At 41.8% G+C, this 26,442-nt stretch overlaps 1 protein-coding gene across 1 annotated transcript in view; it reads left to right on the forward strand.

The window, feature by feature from the left end:
• Window positions 1-26,442, forward strand: part of LOC114641455 (interferon alpha/beta receptor 1-like) — a 100,668-nt gene that overhangs the window by 38,897 nt on the left and 35,329 nt on the right. The window contains exons 6-8 of the mRNA XM_028790485.2: window positions 3,547-3,688; window positions 8,519-8,685; window positions 20,734-20,897. Coding sequence (XP_028646318.2) covers window positions 3,547-3,688; window positions 8,519-8,685; window positions 20,734-20,897 — 473 coding nt within the window. The remainder of the gene's footprint in view (window positions 1-3,546; window positions 3,689-8,518; window positions 8,686-20,733; window positions 20,898-26,442) is intronic.

A 26,442-nucleotide genomic window follows, 5' to 3' on the forward strand; every position in this document is an offset into this window, starting at 1 on the left:
CTTAGCCTATGATTACAGAGAGCAAAAATGGCATGCCACAGTGCTTGTAGCACCTTACACAAGACACCACAGCATGCAGGCTTGCAGTATTTACATTAAAATGTACATTTCAAGTTACAGAAAATATCCAGGGACTTGAAGTACCAAATAAGTAGGTATTTACTGTTAATTTGGTGTTTGATAGCCGATACAATTTATACAAGGAGCATACATGAGGTAGGAGGACAAGGGCCAGGTAGGTATTCATTGGTAGAACTTTATTTGTCCCAAGGCAGAGATTTGGCTTTTTAAAGAAACTCTTTAAATAAGTAAGTATATAAATGATCATAGCAAACAAATGCACACAAGAATTACTAAAAGGAAAGAAAATGTGTGACTTGGCTAAAGATAAAAAGAGCAGCCACAGTTAAAGTGAGGTGTTTGAGGGCATAATGCTATTGGTATAAAGGAGCCGTGGCAGCTTTTCTTCACACTCTACTGTTGAGTAATTTTTTGGATGAAAGTCCTTAGCGCTAGTGCGCCACAGAGAGGATGTGCAGTATTGTTCACACTGGCAGATGGTTTTGTGTTCATTCTCTCCACTGCTACTACCTCTGGTGGGTCCAGAGGGCATCCCATAAGTAAGTTCTGCTCTTTTTAATTAGCTTGCAAATTCAGTGGGACTCTCTTGAAGGGAAGGTCCTGGCCCAGCACTGTGACGATACGGGTTCGACTCCATTCTCCCCCGTCGGTAATGTCACCGATGAGCTAAGCAGTGAGGCACAACATAGCAAAGGGGATGGTGCAAAAGTGCAAAGTGCTTTTATTAAAACAACAATCAAAAACAATGTTCAAATTGAATAAAGTGCAGTGATTCAAAAAGTCTTCATTAAATAAATAATCCATAAAAACAAAAGTGAAATCGTGGAGGTTAAAAATATAGAAAAAAAGTCTTCTAAAAACAACGAGGTTAAAACAATACTGGAAGTTGTCCTTTTAAAAATCCGGTGCATCCTCCTTCTACTACTGGCGGCCCCCCTGCTTCTCCCACCTGGGCTTCTCAACAGGGGAGTCACTGTACATGCAGCTGACCTTCTCTGCACCGTCCTACTGTTCGGATCGCCTTACCGACCCCTGGCTCCGGTAGGCTCCTCCATACAGTGACTTGGGTTCCACAGCAACCAGGGCGCCCACGCTGGGAAATACACACCCCAAGTCCTGACTCCCGCTGCCTTCCACGGCCTTACGCAGAGAGTCACTCCCGCACTTCACTATAAACTCAGCGGGAGCGACCACTACGACTACTCCTGGGTGTCGGCCCAACACCCAGGCTACCTGTACAGCTGCACACGAGCCTGCGCTCACTCGCTCTCCGGCACCAACTTTCTCCTCCTGCTTCCTGCCTTCTCTTGCAACCTCTGTTTCATTCAGTCTTTCTTTTCCTCCTCCTTAGCTGACTCGCGCTTCTATTTATCAAGAGGGCATGACGTCTGTAGCAAATCAGCAGCCCCAGGAACAATCATGGATGCGGACAGTTTCTCACCTGTGCACTTAGGGTGAGAAATGCCCACATCGCGAATCGCCCCGAGAACCACTTCAGCCACACAACCACCACGCCCCCTCACCAAGCTGCAAACGCGGTGATTATTTATTTTAAAACTGGCCTTAGAACGGGAGCTGTGGACCTGCTATACCACAAGCACACCACATTGGTCATCACAGAATAGTAGGAGATGTGGTGGATGTCGCTACTTACAGTCTCCTAAGGACATTCTTTCTTCTGTGCTCCCTCTGTATTGAGACCAGTCCAATCGGTCCTTGATGTGGAACCCCAAGTACTTGTAGCCGAGAGTCACCTCCACATCCACTCTCTGAGTAGTGACCAGGTGTAGAGGCCATTTGGTGCAGGAAAAATCAGTTACCAGTTACTTAGTTTTGCTTAATGTTAAGTTTCAGCCAATCCCTTTCTACTCTGTCTCACCCCCTTTAGTGTAGGAGTATAAGAACTTCAGCAAGTGACATTATCTGGTGTTACATTTATACTCTGAGGTGTGCAGAGTGAAGAGCAAAGGAGATAGGCCTGCTGCTTGTGGTGTTGCCAGTGTTCCTCACACAGTCCTTGAGCCTTGCAATCTGCAGTCCACTTGACAGGTAGTCCATTATCCAAGATACCAAAGGTTCAACCACTTCCATATCTCCGGGCTTACCCTGTAATGGAGATGGCTGGATTGTATTAAAGGCACTGGATGTATCAAAAAACATCATCTTTGCAGTGCTGCCAGCTCTGTGCAGATGGGAATAACTCTTGTAGAGCAGACATAATTGCATTTTCCTATACATGCTCGGTCTGATTAGCAAACTGCAGTGGGTCCAAGTGGTCTTTCACAAGTGGACTCGTCTAGACCAGAACCAGCTTCTCAAAGGTCTTCATACTGTGAGATGTAAAGACCACCGGTCTGATTGCATTAGATGAAGAGGAGACAGTTTTCTTTGGAACTGAATCAGTACACAACATTTTCTATAGTAGTGGTGCTTTCTGGAACCTTAGTGACAGACTGTACAAGTAAGATTGGACACCCCAAAGTTGGTCAGCACAAACTAAAGAACTCGAGTACGGAATCCAACTGGCCGCCTGGGTTTTCCTGCTTGCAGCTTAATCAGTTGCTCTTCAGCTTTGGACAGCCAGTTGTGATTGTTAGGGGTGGGCTCATTTCTGGCCATACTAGCTGAAGTGGCAGGAGTTGTTGATGCAGTGGGTGGTCGGGGTGGGTATGAGGCATATCTGACCCTGAAAGTGATTGGAGACTTTTTTTCCCAGAAATTCTTACTGGCTAAAGCTTAAAGTCTCCTTCCAATACATTCTTTACTGTGCTTGGAGTCCTTAGATTTTGGCAAGAGCTAATCTGGCAGGTGGGAGAGCATTCGGAAGGCAAGTTATAAAGGTGGGTTTCTTGTGCTATTTGAGATACGTTAGGGCACCCGGCTCCTCACCTGACAGATTGGGGCTGTATAGGTAGACCTGTGTAGGTAGACCACCCTGTCAAACAGGCAGGGTTTTGTCTCATTTAGCTTCTTTTGTTGCTTTGTCTTCTAACTGCCCAAAAACTAAACAGGGAAGGGTGGATAGGGGCAAATACTCTTTTCTAACAATTCAGTTTCTTTGGCATTCATTTTGTGTCCAGGGGCTTCTCTTGACCGCAGTCTACCATCCACATGGTGTTTACTATACAAACTTCATTCTTTTTCAGTCAGTCAGTCATTTTCCAACCCACTATATCCTAACACAGGGTCACGGGGCTCTGCTGGAGCCAGTCCCAGCCAGGTGGGAAAAAACCCCGGGCAGGGCGCCAGCCCACCGCAGGGCACACACACACATGCATACACTAGGGACAATTTAGGATTGCCAATGCACCTAACCTGCATGTCTTTGGACCGTGGGAGGAAACCGGAGCACCTGGAGGAAACCCACGCAGACACGGGGAGAACATGCAAACTCCATGCAGTGAGGACCCGGGAAGCGAATGCCGCCCCTCATTCTTTTTCATTGTTTTTCCCTTTTCTTTGCAGCTCTCCTTGCCACTGTGCCTGAACCACAAAATGTGACAATGAATTCTTTTAACTTTGGAGCTGTTCTGGAATGGGAGTCCCCCAACTTAGACGGGCCAGTGACCTACACGGCCGAGGGGACCAAGGGGGCCATGGGGACCAGGTAAGCAGTGGTAAAATGAGCAAATCAGGATAGACTTGGGCCACAGATATGAAGATGACTTTTCATTCCAGTGGATCCATTTGTCCCTATGTGACAGGGCCTTTGGATAGAGTGTGACTTTATATGTGACAGAATCATGGGGTCAGCCCCACCACATATTTCATATGTTTTAATGAAGGTACTCTGCTGTTTTGTGATTTTTAACTGGACTAAGGACATTTCAGTTACTAGCAACTTCATGAAGTTGTATTAAATAATTTGGATGTTGAAGCAGCATGGAGGCACTGCAGGTAACATTGCAGTCTCAAAACAATTAGACCACATTTAATTCCTGGCAGGAGTGTCCCCTTGAGCGGAGTTTTCAAGTCCTCTCTTTGATCATGCATGAGTGATTCCACAGCTCAAACATTTAGGCAGGAAGTCCTTTTGGTTGCTGAAAACCAGCCCAGAGGTATAGAACAGTTGTCTTCTAGGACCAGGCTCCCGTAACTGCGGCTGGAATACAGCTGTGGCCTCCTGCTGTTTCCGACAACCCTGTAGGGCTGAACACTGGCTTGAAGACCCCCAAATCTATCAGCCTTCAGTGCCCTGTCCTGGGTGTGACCTTCTCCAAACCTGAATTGCTCCTTGGTATTCCATCCAGGAGTGGTCCGGACTAACTCCCGAATGGCTCTTTGGCACCCCATTATGGCCTGGGTCCACAGCAGCACTCGGACAACTCTTTGGCATCCCTTCCAGGTAGTGGTCTCACTCCCAAATGAAAGAAAGAAATCCTCTCAGTCCACTTCAGTGTGCCCTCCTTTCCTCTCTGCCATCCCTCTATCCGGTAGTAGTTTTAGCTGTCGTCATGTGCACACAGTATAGTGAACTTCTGACAGTACCACTCCCTAGTGTCGCACTAAATTTCATTTATTAATTAAACACAATTGGTCTACCTGATGTTCAGTTATGCTCCCTGGGCAGATAAAAAAAAAATCTTGCCTACCAGCAATCTGCAGAACACCATATTTGTGCTCACTTGGGACTCCCAAATGTCCGTGCAGGGTTTATCCAGCAAAAACGAGGGAAAAATAACCACAAAAGGGAACCAAATTCTCATCTGCCAACTGCAGTCAGCAAAGTAGGTCTGACAACAACCGTGGTGCACAATGCTGTCGTTCGTCATTTTGGTTTGCACTTTGCAAAGCTGCAGTTCTGCTTTTTTTTCTTCTGTCTGTTTTGAATGTAGAGAGGAAACCACAAAGCCCCCCCACCTCTGTCATCTGTTTCTCAGAAGTGGCATTCAGAAAGGCCTGCGGTGTGATTTCCTGTGAGGTCATTTAAGTTGTATACATGTTGGGATATACAAGAATCATTTTATGAGGAAGAACAGAGCTTCCTCATTGGCCTTGACAAGAACTTTGTGTCAAAATTCACTTTGGCAGGTGCCTTTGTCTGCTTTGTGAAATAACGCAGTGACATAGCATTGCTGTATGCTTATTGGCTGGCTGGTGGCTGTTTGGGTTGAGGATGGGATGTGACTGTTGCTGAGCTTGGGATATTTGGGATTAACCAGGCTCACAGTGTTTAGGAAATAACATCAGTCAAGTCGCTTGTAATCTTACTTAGTCACAAAACTCTGTAGGATGGACAAAGCCTTAAAGCAGAAACGACTTGGAAATGAAGGACAGATTCTTCATGGCACTGACATATAACGGAGTTAAAATCAAAGCGAACTTTATTGTCATGTCAACCATATACAAGTATACAGATAGACGAAATTGCGAAGCTCAGGGTCCACAGAGTAACAACATGAAGTGCAAATAAAAAATTAAAATTTTAAATTAAAATTAAAACACAAACAAGACATTGTGCAAAGGCAAGACAAAGAAGTAGCATCAATAATGACGTGAAGTAAGCAATATGAACATTGATGCAATGTATGGTATTATGCAATCTAGATACATAAATAGAGTCAATAGATATGTAATAATAAATAAATAATAGATATAGATAATACAGAAGTGATCAGTGTATGATAATAGTTGTTTAAGACATGTAAACAATGACAGGTCAGAATGTTTCACAGCAGAAGGATATCAAGAATGTCAAAATACTTAAAGGTCAGTAGGAGATGTTCAGTTCTTCTCTCCCTGCACACTCGTCTTCACAGGTCAGTGGCTGGCATGTATAAAAGTTCTGTTTTTAGAGGTAGGTGGTTGAGGCCGTGTGGAAGGTCCCAGGGGGCAGCCTGGTATTAAGGAGTCTAACAGCTTGGGGGTAAAAACTCTCCTGCAGCCTGGCAGATCTGACTCTGATGCTGTAGTATCTTCTCTTGGATGGCAGAAGTGTGAAAAGTCCATGCGAGGGGTGTAAGGGGTCCTGCACAATGCTGCGTAGGTTAAATATGTCCTGTAGTGAAGGGAGAGGCACCCCAATAATGTTCTCTGCTGTCTTCACTAAATGTTCTAACCAGAGATTGAAGGCTTTAGTGACCCATATTAGACCACCCAACGTTTTGAGGTCACTGTGTCTCTGTGTCACACTGCCAGTGACCCTACATATACACACAACGCTACCAAAGAGTTGCTCATACTGACCATTTCTTCAAGGGGATTTCTTCTGGTGTGGTGTTTCTTTTCTGCGGGAGACATGCATGGAAGAATTTGCAAAAAAGACTGTATTTGTAATGAAGAGTCGTCAACGTGTATTCAAACACATCTCATTAGTCAAATGATTGTGTAGTTTACAGGGTCCTTAGTGTCACGCGTACAGCGAAATTGTTGCATGTGCTAGTCAGCTTTACCACTCTCCAGGGCCGTGATCAATAAGTAGAGTAGAACTACCGTAGGTAAACTGATGTGATAGATGTAAATGGCAGATGAATATATAGTTAGACAGACATGAAAGGCATTCTATAAAGGCACTCTGTAATATAGGCCCATATATATAAATAACTGAATTAATTAGTCATATTCACACTTGCACTGCTCAACATGCAGCACACGTCCACTCTCTGGTGCCATGATTAGTGAGTGCAACAACCCTTCCTAAAAATGTTTGTGTTCCTTCCTTGATAATCACACATTTCTGACCGTGTCACAAAAATGGTTAGGCAAATGAATTATACTGTACATTTAAAAATTCCCCCTGGGGCCAAATTTCTGTCTATCGATCCTAATCAGCATACGGATGGGCATCTTTCAGATGCCAGATGCAGCTATTAGTTATGTTTTTGGCAGATACTCTTATCCATGGCATAAAGAACAGTACAACGGAAGTATGGCAGGCCAGGTGATGCATTCAGGGTCTCTCAGGATGTCAAAGGTGGGCATTGAACAAGCAACATTGAGTCTTAAACTAAACTCTGGAGTGTTAAAGATCTTCAGCAGCATGCTGCATATCTGGTTCTTGCAACTTTAGAGTCAAATTTCACTGTTGTGCGACTTTTGGAAAACACCAACCTGTTTCCTTTAGGGGGCGATATAGATCCCTAATTGGAATAAGTTCTTTTATAATTGCGGCATTTTAAGTAACTGAAAAATCTAGAGATATGATATTAAAAGGCGATATCACTCCTATAGTGATACGGCGGTAAAAATCACATAAGAGAAAATAACTTCGCTTTCTTTATTGATGATTTACACTGCATTACAGATGGAGGAAGCCATACCATAACAATACCAAGGTGGGAACTTGATATATACAGTCTGCCATTTTCCGTCGCTGCGCTGAAAGGATTTTCGGGACGAATGACGATATCACTCATTCGGCCGTCGGCTTCGATGTGTTTGGCAGCAGTCCAAGCCTTATATACTGTCTTCTCCACATGTAGGCCCTTCTTTGGTTTCCAAACCAAAAACAATCTGTCAGAACAAGTACTACAGTAGTAATTATATTTTTATTATGTAGAAAAAAATATATACGCGCACACACACGCACACACACACTATGTGTAACTATTATATACTCATCCAAACCTTTAATTTCAAAAAGATTTTTCATGCCACTCCTTGAAACAATTTCTGTTTACTGATAGACACAAAGAGACCTGACATTTTGTACAATAGTTTGAAGTTTTTGTGTTGCCCTTCGCCCATCTTCTGTTGCAGTTACCCCACAGGAGTTCAGTGGGTTTTACTTTCTTGTTGTTGCTACTTTTTTGCATTTCAGTCTGGAGTAACCTACATACATACTGTACTTGTTCTTACCAGCTTCTTCTAATGCTGGGTTATAAGGGTAAGAACGATGCCTCTCCTGCCAGTCCTAAGCGCAGGGCAGCCATGGAGAGCCACCACCAGCTAGTCACACACTACACATATGCCTAAACCAGAGGTTCTCTGCCACTTTTGGGTCACAGTTGGCCGTTGCTGTGTCGGGAGCATATAAGACTTGTTAACAGTATAATATCCACCCAAACCCCCACAAAGGGATTAATAGAGTTTTGCGAGATTTTTTTTAAAATCCCATTTCTAATCACATTTACTTTACCGAGTTTTCACTTCCTATTTCTATTTTTCACATTTTTTGTTTTAAAAATATATCTACCCTCTTTTTAATTTTACTTTTCTCCATCACCACTGGTGCTATCCATTCTGATGGCCTGTTCCAAAGCTAACCACAGTGTGACTTGGTCATTGTGACACAGCAACACTTGCTGAGATGATGAGCACAAACACGGTTTTAAAAACAAAAAGCGCACACAATGGTGTATTTTTAGCTTCAGCAGCAACTCTATGGAGGTAACGTAACCCAACAGTAAATTGAGATGAGTACATTGAACTTTCTTAGAACTGCAAACTGTTCCTGAAGCACATGACTAATTGTGTTGCATTTCTTTCCTTTAAACAGGTCTTTATTAGAATATCTACCCATGTGCACAATGATCAACGAGACCAGATGTGATTTCACAGCCTTTATAACGTCGTTCGGTGTGTTTGACTTCCGTGTGAGATCTCACTACAAAGGAGAGGAGTCGCCCTGGGTGTATTTGAAGGGTTTTGCTCCTGATCGAGACAGTAAGTTAACATACCTGCTGCACAACACTGGCTCTCAAATTAGCAGGCAGTGGCCTAGTGGCCCTTTTCACTTGACCTTAAACCCCAACCCTGAAGGATTTATTTGTATTTCAGAAGTGCTGTACGGTCCTGGGCCACAGTCACTTTTGAGTAACCTGCCTGTACTCCGATTGTGAAGAATTTCCTGAGCAGTGCTAACATATCCTGATCTTGTAATTAGAGATATCCAAGACATATATCACAACTTTGATTGGTTGATTTTTTTTTCCCTTTTTTGCACAGAGGCAATAACCCATTGACAATAATAGGTATTGATCATGTCACTAAAACAGTGTGATTAATGAAAGTGAAATTGACATCCTGCTGATCTGAACTCTGACTTGGCCATTCCACAGTACTTGCTGTCTTCTGTTTAAGTTGCTGTGGTGGCTGATTAACTGTTATGTTTCCCCTCACGTCCTTGTCGCATCATCTCATATTCTCCTGTCATCTCTTGATATAACTTTCATTTAATTGTTATCTTTGTAATATCAAGCTGTCCAGGCCCTCTGTCCGCTAAGTGACCCTAGAACATGTTGTTTCCTCCGCTGTGCTTCACGCCTGGAATGAAGTCTTGATGTGTTTGTACAGTGTCTTTTTTTTTTTTTTTTTTTTCTCCAAACATAATAATTCACGTTTCTTTTAAAGGAAACTTGTCTGTCCACAGAACATTGTTCCAGAAGTATTGTTAAATGTACAGGTGAACGTTTGCAAACCTCAGAAGTGTGCAGCAATTTTAGCTTTGGACAGCAGTGGCTTCCCCTGTGTTGTCATTGTGTGTTTTTTTATCGTGGACACACGAGCAAAGACTCGGACAAGTTCATGAGGCTCCTCTAGCATCGTTTACCTCTTAGCATGATTTTAGGACACTCACTTCCAGGGAGAGGAGCAGCTGTACTGAATTTCCTCCCCATTTGTTTTCCAGTGGATTAATACCCAGGCCTTTAGAAAAGCTTTAGTCACCATCTCTACAGTTGATCTCCTTCTATTTCCTCATTTGATATTTATTTTAATCATTGCATGGTTAATGTGAATACATCTTCCTTGAAGAGGAGACTTCCGGTGAACAGACTTTGTGTGTCTTTTTGGTTGGGCAGGCTCTTCCAGACCACAACTCCATTCTCATCCCATTGATTGAACACCTGACTCCATTTAACTTTTGAAGAAGTCGCATGTCTGCAGATTAAGCCGTGTGCTCAGTATTGACAAGCCAAAGTCTAATCATTTGTGTTGTCACGTTCTGGGTTCCGAGTTAAACTTAGAAGTGATTCTTTCACAATGCACTTAATACTTGGCTTGTAAGAACAGATTTTGGGGTCTTTTTCAGTAACAAAGTCATAAAAGCAAGGCTGAGTAATCTGCCATAAAATTCAACTCTGATGAATCACTTGTCGTCTTCAGAACTTCTCTCCTGGAGAGCTGGGAGATCGGCTAGCTTTAGGATGAGTCTAAAAGACAGAAGCACCTCGGCTGGGTAAAAGCAAATTACTTTTTTATATCTTGTGGTTATGAGCGCTAACTCACAGCTGATACTGCATCTCTCCATGACTAGTGTTTTTATGAAAGTGTGTTTTCTTGGAAACTAAACCACATCTACAAACTGCTTCCTCCCTGTACATCAGTTTGTTGTTAGCTTAAGCAGATTGTGTTGGTGCGTTGATGTGACAAAGATTGGACCACAATTTAGATTAGATAAGATACAGTAATTAGAACTTTACATTTACTTTATTTGTCCCCAGGGCAAAATTTAGATTTTTACAGAATCTTTTTAAACTAATAAATAAATATACACATACCAGAATGACTAAAAAGCAAGAAAACTTGTGACTTGGCTGTCCCAATCCCAGTGAGGTGCTATACAGGTGTATTGCTGTTGGTATAAAGGAGCCCCCATCATGTTTCTTGACACACTTCTGCTGAATGATTTGTTGGCTGAACGTCCCCAGGGTTGGTGTGTCACAGAAGATAATGAGTGCAGTGTTGTTTATAATGACACTCCAGTTTTGTTAATAACCAGTATAACGGCACACTGCTACTGTATAACGATAACGTACAGTGAATACACTTGACTTATAGTTTTCTTTCTCTGTACGTTTATCATTCGTTTGCTCAGAGATTGATGTGTTTGCTGCTTTCTGAGCAGCTCTTCTTGTCTCCACCCTAGCGGCCCACTTCTTCTCTTCTTTTGACGGCATCTTTTCGCGTTAAAACTGATTAAGTCCTTGTTTGTGTTGCAATTATTTAGTATGTTTTCTTTAATTTTTCACTTAAGCTGGCACTTAAGTCTTCAATCTGCCTCAAGAATGATTTAAGATGTGAAGAGGTAGGGGAAGTGATGGCGAAGGTGGGAGGAATGAGAATAGCGCCCATACGCATGTGCCACACTGTTGCTTCCAAGAGTTGATTCTACAGTAAAGTAAAATAAAAAGAGGAATAACCTTGGAGGTCAATCATCACCCCGAAAGTGGACAGTAGACATCATGTAGTATACGTGTACCAAATTTAAGGTCAATAGGTCAAACGAGCTACAGGTGATTTAAAATCCTGGACAGACAAACGGACAGCCATGGTAGCATATTATACATATGAAGATAATGATACATTTTATTTAATAGGCGCCTTTCTTAACACTCACCTTACAATGAAATTAAACAACAGTAGTAAAATATAAAAACAAAGAGGACGATAAAATCAAGTAGCAATAAGGTACAAAGGTAGTAGCAAACATATAAAGGTAACATGCAGTAACCATGTTAAATTCATAATTGGAGTTTTAAAATGTGTTATTGAATCAAGCTGACATATATGAGAGGAAAGAGAATTCCAGAGTTAAGGAGCACTAGGAGAGAACACTCGAGCTCCCATAGAACAGAGTAACAGAGTTTGATGTGTGGTGCAGAAAGTAAAGTTGCAGATGAGCATCTAATTGAGCGTGAGGGGAGTGTAAGTCTGTAGGAGATCAGCGAGAGTCTGGAGAGCTTTAAATGTTAACCGCAGTTTTGTGTATTGTATGTGGTAGTAAACAGGGAGCCAGTGAAGTTGAGAGAGAATCGGTGTGATATGTTCAGTAGATTTAGAACAGCAGGTTATTATCCTGGCAGCAGAATTTTGAAGAAGCTGTAAGCGATGGATAAGTTTTGTGGGATGCCAGATAGAATAGCATTACAGTAATCTAAGGTGACTCGGGCATCAACCGATACTTTGTCCAGTCGTTATGTAACACAGTACTGAAGTCTAGAAATGTTTCAGAGATAGAAGAAGGCAGTCCGAGAAACATTACTTATATGGGAACATCAAGATTTATGTATATAGCACATTTTCATACAAATAATGTAGCTCAAAGTGCTTTACATGATGAAGAAAGAGGAAAAAATAAGAATTAAAATAAGAGAACACTAATTAACATAGAATAAAAGTAAGGTTCAATGGCCAGGGAGGACAGAAAAAACAAAACTCCAGACGGCTGGATAAAAAATAAAATCTGCAGGGGGTCCTAGACCACCCAGCCTGCCCCCTCTAGGCATTCTACCTAACATCAATGAAATCAATGAGTCCTCATTGTTTTCAGGGTTTCCATGGAAGGGCTTGATGATGACGGTCACATGGACTTTTGGTCTTTAATCCATCAATGCAGAGACATCACGGTGCTTTGATTAGGTGATTGTGAGGCAGGTTGCCACCACAGAAAACCGGAAAAAGAACAGAAGAGAGAGTAGGGGTTAGTATGGATTTTGGAGCCATTATGAATAATAATTATAATTAATTGAATATACAGAGCATCAGGATTAAACTAAAGTGAGGTTATGAGAAAGCCATGTTAAAGTAATGTGTTTTCAGCAGTTTTTTAAATTGCTCCACCATATTAGCCTGGTGAACTCCTATTGGCAGGCTATTCCAGATTTTAGGTACATAACAGCAGAAGGTCGCCCGCCTCACCACTTCTTTTAAGTTTTGCTCTTGGAATTCTAAGCAGACACTCATTTGAGGATCTGAGGTTACGATTTGGAGTATAGGGTGTCAGACATTCCGATATATAGGATGGGGCGAGATTATTTAAGGCTTTGTAAACCATAAGCAGAATTTAAAATCAATCCTGAATGACACAGATAACCAGTGTAGTGACATCAAAACTGGACAGATGTGCTCGGATTTTCTTTTCCTAGTTAGGATTCTAGCAGCCGCATTCTGCACTAGTTGCAAACGATTTGTCTTTTTTGGTATTCCTGAGAGGAGTGCGTTACTGTAATCTAGTTGACTGAAAACAAAAGCGTGAATTAATTTCTCAGCATCTTTCAATGTTATAAGATGTCTAACTTTTGCTATATTTCTTAAGTGAAAAAATGCTGTCCTAGTGGTCTGATTAATATGTGATTTAAAATTCAGGTTACAGTCAACAATTACCCCTAAATTCTTTACCTCTTTCTTGACTTTTAATCCTAATGCATCAAGTTTATTTCTGATATCCTCATTAAATCCTCCATTATTGCCAATCACTAAAATTTCAGTTTTCTCTTTATTTTGAGAAAATTACTATTCATCCATTCAGAAACACAAGTAAGACATTGTGTTAGTGAAACAACAGAGTCGGGGTCATCAGGTGCTATTGATAAATACAGCTGTGTGTCATCAGCATAGCTGTGGTAGCTCACGTTATGCCCTAAAATAATCTGACCTAACAGAAGCATGTAAATCGAAAAGAGCAGCGGACCCAGGATAGAGCCTTGTGGAACACCATATAGAATATCAGGGTCTCTGAAGTATAATTACCACAACTAACAATTTTCTACCTGCCAGGTAGGATTCAAACCAATTTAAGACCCTGCCAGAGGGGCCCACCCACTGACTAAGGCGATTTCTAAGAATATTGGGAAGAAAAAGAGAGGGTACAGTCTAGAATGATGCCCAGGCTCTTAACCTGGGAAGAGATGTTTGTGTTAAATAAAATGGAAGAATGGTTAACCTTAGTGAGTGTAGATTTAGAACCAATGAGGAACACCTCTGTTTTATAGCTATTTAATTGGAGAAAATTGTGAGTCATCCATGACTTTGTCTTGGAGACATGTAATAAGAGTAATTGGAGGGAAAACAGAATACAGTGATCCCTCGCTATATCGCGCTTCGCCTTTCGCGGCTTCACTCCATCGCGGATTTTATATGTAAGCATATTTAAATATATATCACGGATTTTTTGCTGGTTCGCGGATTTCTGCGGACAATGGGTCTTTTAATTTCTGGTACATGCTTCCTCAGTTGGTTTGCCCAGTTGATTTCATACAAGGGACGCTATTGGCAGATGGCTGAGAAGCTACCCAACTTACTTTCTCTCTCTCTTGCGCTGAGTTTCTCTGATCCTGACGTAGGGGGATTGAGCAGGGGGGCTGTTCGCACACCTAGACGATACGGACGCTCGTCTAAAAATGCTGAAAGATTATCTTCACGTTGCTATCTTTTGTGCAGCTGCTTCCTGAAATGACATGCTGCACGGTGCTTCGCATACTTAAAAGCTCGAAGGGCACGTATTGATTTTTGACTGAAAAACAAACTCTCTCTCTCTCTCTCTGCTCCTGACGGAGGGGGTGTGAGCTGCCGCCTTCAACAGCTTTGTGCCGCGGTGCTTCGCATACTTAAAAGCCAAACAGCCCTATTGATTTGTTTGCTAGAGATTGTTTTCTCTATCTATGTGACATTCTGTGCTCCTGACACGCACTCCTTTGAAGAGGAAGATATGTTTGCATTCTTTTAATTGTGAGACAGAACTGTCATCTCTGTCTTGTCATGGAGCACAGTTTAAACTTTTGAAAAAGAGACAAATGTTTGTTTGCAGTGTTTGAATAACGTTCCTGTCTCTCTACAACCTCCTGTGTTTCTGCGCAAATCTGTGACCCAAGCATGACAATATAAAAATAACCATATAAACATATGGTTTCTACTTCGCGGATTTTCTTATTTCGCGGGTGGCTCTGGAACGCAACCCCCGTGATGGAGGAGGGATTACTGTATTGTTAACAGTGTATTTAGTGGATACATAAAACTGTGCGTCATCAGCGTAACGATGAAATTTAATATCCTGGTGCTGATGGATATTACCTATTGGAAAGATGTAAATGAGAAAAAGAAGCGGCCCAAAATAGAACCCTGAGTAACAACTGCATTCTCAGATTTAAAGCCCTTTACTTGAACAAATTGCCTTCTATCGATCAGGTAGGAAGAAAACCACAGACTTCAAAACTAGCGAGTCATTTCAAAAAGTATCTGATGAGATATGGTGTCAAATGCAGAGCTGAGGTCAAGAAGCACAAGAATTGATAAAAGTCCCATGTCAGCTGCCCGGTGAAGATCATTTGTGATTTTGACCAGGACAATTTCTGTGCTGTGTTTAGGACGAAAACCAGATTGAAACTTTTCAAAAAGGTTATTGTTTGAAAGATGGGATTGAAGCTGGGAACAACCATCTTTTCAAGAACTTTTTAAAATGATTTTAATTCTTTCCTTTTCAACGACCTCTAGGGAATCCAGAGTGTGTCCCATAACTAAGCCTGCTCTTTATAATTCGCTTGTTGGTTTGGTAGGCCCCTCTTGAAGTGATGTTGCCAGCCCAGCACACCATACTGGATGTCCCTTACCACATTAAAAGAACACAGTCTTGTAAGGATAAAGGGCCCACTCTATTCTTTTTTGTACCTCCTCTGTGTTATGAAAGCAGTCCAGCCTGCCATTAATGTGGACCCCCCCCATGTACTTATAGGAGCGCACCACCTTTATATCCACTCCTTGAATGGTGACTGGACATATAGGCTCTTTGGCGTGGTGAAAGTCCATAAGCAGTTCCTTGATTTGTTAATGCTGAGATGCAGGCAATTCTCAAAGCTCTCTGCCAACTCTTCTCCTCTGTCTTCTCCCCTTATCGATAAACCCCCATAAGTGCAGAATCATCTTGAGAAGTTCTGCAAGTGACAGAAATTAATGCTGTTGTATTCAAAGTCAGAAGAGTAAAAGAGAAAAGAGCAAATCAAAGCTGGTAATAAAATGCAAAAAATCCATAAAATTCCAAAGAGGTCACAAATGCAAGTCATTTTTATATTTTGTCGTATCTTGCTAGGCCACTCCACCTTTTAACAATATAGTCACACATGAAAACTGACTTTTCATACATTTTACTGCACTGCAACAAGTGGTCGGCCTTAGGGGTCAAATGTTAGACCTTTTGAAAGTGACAACCTAAGCTTGTGGAGTTGCACTTGTAGCCCAGTAAGCTCGTCTTCAGTGTGAGTGACTGCATCATTACAGTCCTCTTGTAACACGTTCAGTTGTTGAGCTTGTCTTCATATTGTAAAACACCAGTGAATAGATCTTCAGCTCACCTTGAGGAATTTAAAGGTGATAAAAGGTTACCAGTCAATTGTATTTTAATTCTAATGTCCCACTTAAAACTCTTAATTTGTAGTCCCATCAGAAATAAATTTCCCTTTTGTCAAAATAGAATTTTACTGTAGATTTAAGGGGCTTTGATCATCCTTGGCATTTATCTGCTCAGCACAGGGCACTGCTGTTCGTTAATTGCCATCTCTGTATGTGATTTGATTTCCTGAGCACAAGTGAATTCGCTCTTTTTTGTTGTTGTGTTTTTTGTCCTCATGAGAAAGAGAGGCTCATATGCTGGGCCTGATGCCATTGGTTGGTACCGATGCCAGCTGTGTTATGTGAAACGGGTTATATTTGTATGTATGCCTGCAATTATTGGTAACACTTTTTAGGTACTGCAAAAATGCCTCAATTCCTCTTTTACTCTTATATAACAAGACCTCGGCTGAGGCTTCATTTGGTCTTCATAACACTTACAAAGCCTCAGTAGATCAGTTGTTCATCTCTGTGCAGTGTGGCGTATCAGCATGACGGTAAAAATGACTTGTTGATATGAAGGGTTCACAGGTCTTACACTAAATATGGAATATCAAGAGAAGTATGTCACGGTTCAGCCACCTCAGACCACTCCAAAGTGAAGTTTTATGAGTGTGTCACATTGCAGATAAGAATAAACACTTTACAGTAATCCCTCCTCGATTGCAGGGGTTACGTTCCAGAACCCCCCGCGAAAGGTGAAAATCCGCGAAGTAGAAACCATATGTTTATATGGTTATTTTTATATTGTCATGCTTGGGTCACAGATTTGCGCAGAAACACAGGAGGTTGTAGAGAGACAGGAACGTTATTCAAACACTGCAAACAAACAGTTGTCTCTTTTTCAAAAGTTTAAACTGTGCTCCATGACAAGACAGAGATGACAGTTCCGTCTCACAATTAAAAGAATGCAAACATATCTTCCTCTTCAAAGGAGTGCGCGTCAGGAGCACAGACTGTCAGAGAGACAGAGGAAAGCAAACAAATCAATAGGGCTGTTTGGCTTTAAGTATGCGAAGCACTGCGGCACAAAGCTGTTGAAGGCGGCAGCTCACACCCCCTCCATCAGGAGCAGAGAGAGACAGAGATAAACAAACAATCAAAAATCAATACATGCCCTTTGAGCTTTTAAGTATGCGAAGCACCGTGCAGCATGTCGCTTCAGGAAGCAGCTGCACAGAAGGTAGCAATGTGAAGGTAATCTTTCAGCATTTTTAGACGAGCGCCCGTATCGTCTAGGTGTGCGAACAGCCCTCTTGCTCACACCCCCTCCGTCAGGAGCAGAGAATGTCAGAGCAAGAGAGAGAGAGAAAAGTAAGCTGGGTAGCTTCTCAGCCATCTGCCAGTAGTGTCCCTTGTATGAAATCAACTGGGCAAATCAACTGAGGAAGCATGTACCAGAAATTAAAAGACCCATTGTCCGCAGAAATCCGCGAACCAGCAAAAAATCCGCAATATATATTTAACTATGCTTACATATAAAATCCGCGATAGAGTGAAGCCGCGAAAGTCGAAGCGCGATATAGTGAGGGATTACTGTACGGATGATTTGTAAATGTGATGAAGACCCATGCAGGTGTGTGTTAAGGCCTTGTTACATTATAGTAAATGAGTGAAAGGTGCATTTTTACAGTACCTAAACTAAAGTGTTGCCCAATTATTGTACATGTATACAGTGCCTACTTAGTATTTATTTGTTTGAGCTAACCTTGAATTTTGTGTCCCAAAAGTAAAGTTGAAAAAAAACTTCCCCAAAGTCTACTGATTGGCTGGATACATCACTGAAGTAAATGAACATTGTTGATTGGCTCCAAACATTTGCAGAAATTTCCTCCAGGCGCCATCAGAAGGAAGCTGTCTGGCACTTCTATCCGCCACAGGAGACATGTGAGATTCCTGTGCTTGGCTAGTTTGGCTAATGGGGTGAGTTTAGTTGAGGGTGGGCAGCCTGATCAGTGCGTCACACACACAGTTTGAATGGGAAGAGCACTGGTATTTTTGTAGCACCACGCTGCTGCTGTGCTTGCAGACTCCCAAGGTTTTTCACTGTTTACATTGCCCTTTTAGGTGGCTCACAATCCTTAAAATGATCACTCTGTGTGGTTGCACAAATTGTAATTCTTTTGCGATGTTTGGCAGGTTTGTCCATTTTAAAGTGTCTCCTGAGGCTCTTCATTTGTGTGACAGAATGTCGGTCCATAAAGTGGGTGACTGATCCTCAGGCTTATGCAGCTTGACAGCCATGTTACAGTTTCTTTCATTCATCATCTGTTTTCCTAACCTGCTTACCATATACAGGGTCACAGGGCAGCTGGAGCCAATAATTATGATGTTATATTTGTACATAGCCTATGCAGTGCGATTCTAGCACTGGACAAGGAGGGTGGCAGTGTAGTGCTTGGTGCTTGTTTAGTTTTGTGGGCAGTGCTTGAAGTGGGCCGTTACCAGCAGCGCTCGAAACTTCAAGTGGACCCCTTCTCCATTCCATATCATATACTCTACTAATATACAAGGAGACCCCCCCCCCCCCCCCCAAAAAAAATCACACTGTATCATATAAAATCAGTAATGAACTGGGAAAAAGAACATGACACTAAACGGAGTACTGCCAGCAATTTGGTTCCAGTTCTAGCACTGCTTGTGGACAAACTGGACTGTGATTGTACTGCATACTCAAGATAATCGGCTTATTTCAAATTTATTACACCGTAGATCAAAGCAGTGCCATTGTCCGCCTACATGCACATCCTAGACGCAAGCTTGTAATAATAAACTATACTCAGTGTTTCACTTTTTCATTGTTATTTTCATGCATTATAAGAAAGGCAAAATATGTGCTATAGCCAAGCAAGTCACTTTTTATTAGTATTATTACCATGCTTTATTGTAACTTCATCTGTTAGTTGTCTGGTACAAATCTTGTAATCGATATTTAACCCACTTCCTATTGTCCAAATGACCTGAAATTTTGCACACTTACTCACTTCCGATGACAATACATGAATCAATAATCAGTTTCACTAATTGGTTAATTAAGAAATGAAATTTTCATATGAAGAATAGTTCAAGATTTCACCAATAGATAGCGCTAGTAACGAATAGAACTAAAACAAACCCAAGACTAAAAAGTTGAAAATAAAATATATATAAAAAATACTTTTTAAAAACCACGCTTATATTAAGTTAAAAAGTGTACTAAAAGTAAAAAAAAAAAAAAAAAAAAAAGTCTCTCATACATCACTCATAAAATAAAAACATTTAATCAACATTCAAAAAACACTTCTTAGCAAAAGCACCCACCTTTTATTTTACGAGTGATGTATGAGAGATTTATTCTTTACTTTTTAGTACACTTTTTAATTAATATAAGCAAGGTTTTTAAAAAGTATTTTTATATATATATATATATATATGATTTGTTTAGAAGAAGGCAAATAAAGAATGACTGGGGAAGCCATCATTGAGTTGGTAAATTTAAGTAGGAATTTCTAGTTTCCTGTTAGAACATTAGAACACTCTAGATGAGAACAGACCATTCAGCCCAACAAAGCTCACCAGTCCTATCCACTAATTTTCTTCCAAAAAAACATCAAGTCGAGTTTTGAAAGTCCCCAACGTCTTACTGTCTACCACACTACTTGGTAGCTTATTCCAAGTGTCTGTCGCTCTGTTGGCAGACATTTATTCAAATCTATTTTATGATGAGGCAAATTTTATTTTAGACTTCTGTCCCAATATGACATTGTGATTTATAGAAATTTATAATGTACTTCGGAATGAATCACCACATTAGAATGATTGTAATTACATTAGCACTACTTGTGCTGAGTCTCATCAATCTGTGAGACAACAGAACTTCTGCATCTCAAGCTAAAATGGCTGCGCACCAATAAATGTATGTGGGTAGAGCAGATAATTAAGCTTTGTAATTCACAATCATCTCTTCAGGGGCGATGGTATCGTCCATGTTTTCAAATGTTGGTGTGACGATATACAATACCATTGTTTTTTTTTTTGGCTGAAATATTTTGGACCGTGCTTATTTTCCGATTCAGTTTTCAAGCCCGTTTGTAAGTCATGGATGTGGGTTCATTCACGAGAGGATCGTGATGCATCTGAGAGTCGATTCTTCCCTGCCCTATGTCTAAATTAGATGAGCGCAGTGAGCACTGTGACGGCCTTTGCTTAGTCCTGCCTTAAGAATCTTGGGAGTCTCATCATACTTTCATCTGTGGAACCCCCCGGAGGACACTCCAATTTTATTACATTTTGTGTTTTTTTTTCGTTTTTGAAGTCAAGTCAAAAGTCTAGATAATATTTATTTCCAGTGTAATATTCCTTATAAAATCTGTTACAAAGGTTTCATAAATTACAAAACAGTACATTAGTTAAAAAAAGTTGCATCTCTTCACATTAAAACTGTTTCTGTTAATTGCCTGCTCGTGATTTTCCTTTTTGGTTTGGTTGTTAAGATGGTCTTTGTCTTAGTTAGTTAAGATGGCCTGTAAAATGAACATAAGCCAGGGACACTTGTGAACAGTGTTGGCAGACCTTGGCACTGATGATTTGTACTTACCCGTCTTTCTTTTCTCTTTGTTTTTCTTTCTTTAGCAAAAATTGGGCCTCCATCCAATATTTCAGGCCAAAGTATTTTGGGAAAGATTAATGTAAACATTTCAGATCCAGTGTTGAAACTGAATGACGTGACATTAAGTGATATTTACAATGGCATTTTATATAATGTGACATATTGGAAGAAAGATGACATGGGAAAGGTAAGTTGCGTGCATCGGCTTTACTAAATTGATAAAAACAGGTTCACCAGCATGTTTAGGGAGTGAGATCAGCCTTATCATAACATTTGTCTAAAGCAAATAGGCATTGAGGAGACATTTTACTGTTTTAATCGCTTTGTAATGGTGAATGTCATGAAAGATGGCATATTAAGAACATCTGCATGGGGAACAAAGGTGACTTGATACCATGAAGTTCATTCTTGGGAAACTGCTGATCAAATGCAGATATTATTAATTGCAATTTCTTTGTCATACTGTCAGGACGGTCACCAGTATCGGCCACTGAAGGTCACTGACTACAAAGTGGGAACAATGTAATGCACAGTGTCTATGAACACGTACAGACCCATCATGGACGCATTGTTAGTCTTAAATCAGATTTATTAGACTTGAGATAATCTCCTCCTGTGCCAGTTATCACTGGTTAAATGGGCATTTTCTAGGTGGCTGCCCCTCAAATCTTTTTACTCTGCTCTCCAAGGTCCTGGGTTATCCGTTGGGATGAGAGTCAGTCTTTTCACATCATCTGACGCTGCCTCCAACTACGTCGTCCTTGGCTTACCTCTTGGCTTCATTCTCTCCAGAATTCATCTACTCCTTCTCTTCCTTTTGCTCCACATGCCCAAATCGTGATATCTCTTAAAGAGATTCCACACTGCCAAGTCTTTTCTGTCGTCATTTCACTCCTTGAAACTCCATGATTCTGTATGATCATTCTCTTCTCTGTTCTTATCAGCCATGTCTCCATGCCTGCTTCTCATACAGTTTTCATAAACTTTAACCTACATTGCCAGAAAGACACCTCTGTAAAAGTGAGAATGGTGGCCAGCTTCTGGAATTTCTTCCATGTCCCTCTTACCAAGGCTGTCACTGCTGTACCTGCACCTTCATCTGCCCTCAACATTTCTCCCAAGTAGTAGAAGTTCTCTACATTCCCATAAACTAATTCATTGCTGATGTCTCCAGTGACTACATCAGCATTCTTCTCACTTCACTCATACACAGTCCTTACAAACAAAGGTAGCACGTACCTCCTGCAGACTCCCCTTCAAACCTCTTTATCTTTGATGCACCCACTTCCGCCAACATGTGCTTTGGTTTTCGCCAAATACCCCTACCCCACTCGCTGCACAGCAGTGCACCCCCCTCTACCATGCCTCCTGCCCCTTAACCTTGGTCTTGACTGCGTTTACCTTGAGGCCTTGCTCTTCCAAGTTGACTTTCAATTTCAGCCTCTTCTCTTTCAATTGTTTCACTTTTTGCCATCAACATTTTTTTCTTTGTCCATTCTGTTGTGTTATGTAAAACATGAGACATTAGACAGACAAGCCAGTGTTTGATTTTTCCAGGTCTTAAACACCACCGTTCGTTATTCCTCATGGGCCTCTCTTTAATTTTCCAGGTCATGGCATTACAAGCATTGTGCTTTTATGTGAGCTTTAATTGGTTGTTAGGTCTTACATACACAGATAGTGACTTTACGACTTAAGACAAAATCAACGTTGTTGTTGTGAGTCACAGACAGGTCAGTCTGTGTCTCTGGGTATTTCATACTACATGACTGTTGTCACGAGAGCACACAGCAACTGCCACGACTCGCTAAGATTATGAAAATGAAGTCTGTGAGTGAAATTTCTGGAACAAATCTCTTAATCTGACTGACATGGCCTTAAGCAGGGAGGAAGGACAGAAAATCCTGTTACATAGTTCAAGATGGAGAGCGCTAAAGAGTGTTTTGACTGAAATGTACAGTGCTAGCTGTCCACCCGCGTAGTAGTGAAACAGGACAAACTTTAAAAATCAATAAATAAATCAACATCACTAGCTAAGTGGAGACAAGGTAAACTCCAAAACACAGAGGTTAGACCGACTCGAACACAGGCTGGTGTGTGAGTGAGGAAGGCCCCACGACCCCCAAAATTTGTGGGGGTTACGTTTCTAGAGCACAATTTGCGTGAATTGTGAAAAACCACAAATTTTGGATGTGGTCATAAAACTGCCTGTAAATGCTTATTTTTATAGTTTAAATTCTAAATATGCCTCCAAAACACTTAAGCTGAGTTTGAAATTAAATTAAATACATTACCCTAAAAAAGAATGTAAATGTAAACCCGTATACTGTACAGTACTGTACTGCCATGTCTCCCGCAGCGCTAGAGTGTCAAATACCGATGTTACCCCTATATGTACTGTAATTCGTGCAAGCACGTTTTCTTTGGTATGCGCTGTCGTTTTCTTTGGTATAAGTAGGGTAAATATGTAATAATTTAATAAAAATACAGTAAAATGTATGGGCACTCACCAATAATGAATGATATTGATTGAAGATGATAGTGAATTAACTGTGCAGTACGATGAAGGTATGTAATGAAGATAATGACTGCACAGCGAAGCAGAGGATTTACAGCTCCTCAGGTGGCGCCTCTTCTTCAGACACTTCAGGAGGAGTTGTATCTTCTGGTGCTTCGGTTCATTGCCAGAAGCCTTAGAAGGTACAGGGCTTTTGGGCTGACATCTTAGGGCTTTAAGAAGAACAAAACGAAAAACACGAGAACACTCGGCGAAACACTCATGAGAGCTACACATGGTCATCATATCTTATCATCCTATCTTATTACTCCACTGCCATATCCAGGTAAGAGCAGCATCATTAGCATCCTTAAGATCTTCATCGGTACATATAGGGCCTCGGGAACATTCATGGAGAATGTGGTTCATTGTTTGGGTGGGCTCACCACAGGGACATTCAGTGCTTGTTGTGAGACCCCATCTAAATAGGTTGTCTCTTGTTTTGCCCACCTTTGACCTAGCTCAGTTAAGCGTGACCCACTCTTTCCTAACGAGGGATGTTCCATTGGGTAGTTGCTCTTGAGGTGTAGGAAGAGCTTCATTGGGAAGGCTACAGTCGGCCTATGTTTTGTGGACTGCTTTGGATTAAGGGGTTCCGCTGTGTAGTCGGCGATTTACCTCCTGGTGATGGTGAAGTGGATGTCTGGAGTCCATCAGTCGCTTGAACCTTTCTACTCTTGAACTACTTTCTCGTTGTATATGGGGAGGTGCCATCCCATCCAGCCTGTATAAAGCAGGAAGGCACATTGTTCACAATGTGCCGGTGATGATTCAGCATGCACTATTTAGCTCAGGGTCAACCCTGTTGGCATGGGTTGACCTAGCCCACACTGGTGCACAATACTCTGCTGTTGAATAACAGAGTGCTATGGCCGTTGATCACAGGGTCTTAGGGTCTGCTCTCCAGGATGTGTTTGCTAGTTTTCTAAAGAGATTATGCCTGCTGGATATTTTCTTTTTGAGTTGTGGAACGGGCCCCGGACACAGACAGGTAGACATGGTAAATTCACCACCACACATTTATTTTCAGTTCTATTTACAAATGTCAATAAGTGCACACACAACAAATCCCCAAGACTTCCCCAAAGTCCAGGCCTCTCATACTCTCTGCCTTTCTTCTCTTCAGGCCAACTCCACTCCTCTACCACCAAGCTCAGTCCTTCTCCTCACCCGACTCCATCCCTCAATGAAGGGAGGCGGCCCCTTTTATTATCCCCCGGATGTGCTCCAGGTGTGCTGCAGCAATCTTCCACCGACACGCCCCAGTGTGGCAGAAGTGCCGGCTGTATCCCCGAAACCACTCCGGGTGTCCCTGCTCCTCTTCCCCCCAGCACTTCGTGGTGTGGCGGAAGTGCTGAGGTCCAGGGCTGCCAAGGCATCCGGGTGCCCTCTGGCGGTGACCACGGGCCCCTACAGGGTTGAGCTTCAAAGCTCTGTACCCATGGCCCCCAAAGCAACCAGGGTGGTCGCCCCTCCAGTCCTCCTGGGCGCCCCGGCTGGGTACAACCCCCAGCCGCATGCCACAGAGTTTAAAAATATGTTCTTTAAAAGAGAGTGTCCTGTCCAGGGAGACGCCTAAGTAAACAGGATGTTTGGTGTTCTTCAGTACTTCGTTATTCCACCTGATCTCTAGAGTTGTGTTTGCTTGTCTATTGTTAAGATGGAAGGTACAGACCTGTGTCTTTCCTGGGTTGGCATTAAGGAACCATTTAGTGTAATACTCTGAGAGGTTGTTGAGGGCATTGGTAAGTCTCTTTTGGAAATCTTGGAAGGAAACAGATTGGGAGGCTAAGCAGAGATCATCTGCGTAAATGAACCTCCTAATGTTGGTGAGCACAGGCTGGTCGTTGGTATGGATATTGAACAGAACAGGAGCCAGCACTGAACCTTGAGGAAGTCCGTTTTTGTGATTCCTCCAGCGACTCTTTTTACCTTCCATTTCTATGTAGAACCTTCTGTTGACCAGTAGTGACTTGATTATATGAACCAATGGACTGTTTTGTATGGTTCTAGCAAATTTCAGAAGAAGTGCTCCATGGTTCACTGTATCATAGGCAGCTGAAAGGTCTACAAACACTGCCCCTGTAATTAGTTTCTGCTCAAACCCATCTTCAATGTATTGAGTTAGGTTCAAGACTTGGCCACAACAGGATCGACCGGGGTGAAAGCCCACTTGGTCTGGTGACATTTGATCCTCGATGGTTGGGATATGCATGCCAGTATCATCCTTTCATATACCTTATATAAGATGCATAACTGAAATTGGGCGGTAACTTTTTGGATCTTCTGGGTTTTTTTCAGGTTTCAGTAGGGCCACAACTTTTGCTCTTCTCCAGATCTTCGGGGTGCGATATGATGTGGCACCGATGTTAAACAATGAGAGAGGTGGCGCAGTGGTAGTGCTGCTGCTTTGCAGTAAGGAGACTGTGGAAGATTGTGGGTTTGCTTCCTGTTTCCTCCCTGTGTGGATAGCGCTTTGAGTACTGAGAAAAGCATTATATAAATGTAATGAATTATTATTATTATTATTATTATTAGAGAAGCCACTGTTTAGTTTTATCACCAAAGTGCTGTATGATCTCTGTTGTAATCCCATCTAATCCAGCAGCTTTACCAGGCTTCAGTTGTTTTAAAGCGTTATTCAGTTCTTCTGTGGATCAAAGTGGTTGTCACTGGTGTTCATGACTTGACCCATGTCTTTTTTTAATTTTCTTGAGAGAACCTTTTCCCTTACTTGGTGGTTTCCCGTTGAGTAACAACTGGTGTGCCATCTCATTAGGTGTTACAGCTGCCGTACGTTTGGGAGATTTCTTTTCAGAATTTAGTTTCCTAATTGTAGCCCAAGCCATTTTGCTATTACTAGTCATATGAGTCATTACTAGTCATTATGGCTTCCTTCCAATGATCTTTCTTTTCCCCACTTAACAAGGTCATTAGGGTTTCCCTGAGCTCTATTGTATTCTCAGCAAAGGGGTCCTCATTATATGCTTGAATGTAATCTCTGTAAAGAGCCTTCGCTGAAGCCTAAGGCCAGGTTTATACTTCACGCGACGCATGCTGCACCAGACACTCCTGCTACGCAAGTGTTGTAGTGTTTATACCTGTGCTCGTACTTTGTGTACATCTGGAGGAATCCGCCAGGTGGCAGTGCGAGATATTAACACGGTGAGAACAT

This window comes from Erpetoichthys calabaricus, chromosome 4, assembly GCF_900747795.2.
Source record: "Erpetoichthys calabaricus chromosome 4, fErpCal1.3, whole genome shotgun sequence".
NCBI lineage: Eukaryota > Metazoa > Chordata > Cladistia > Polypteriformes > Polypteridae > Erpetoichthys > Erpetoichthys calabaricus.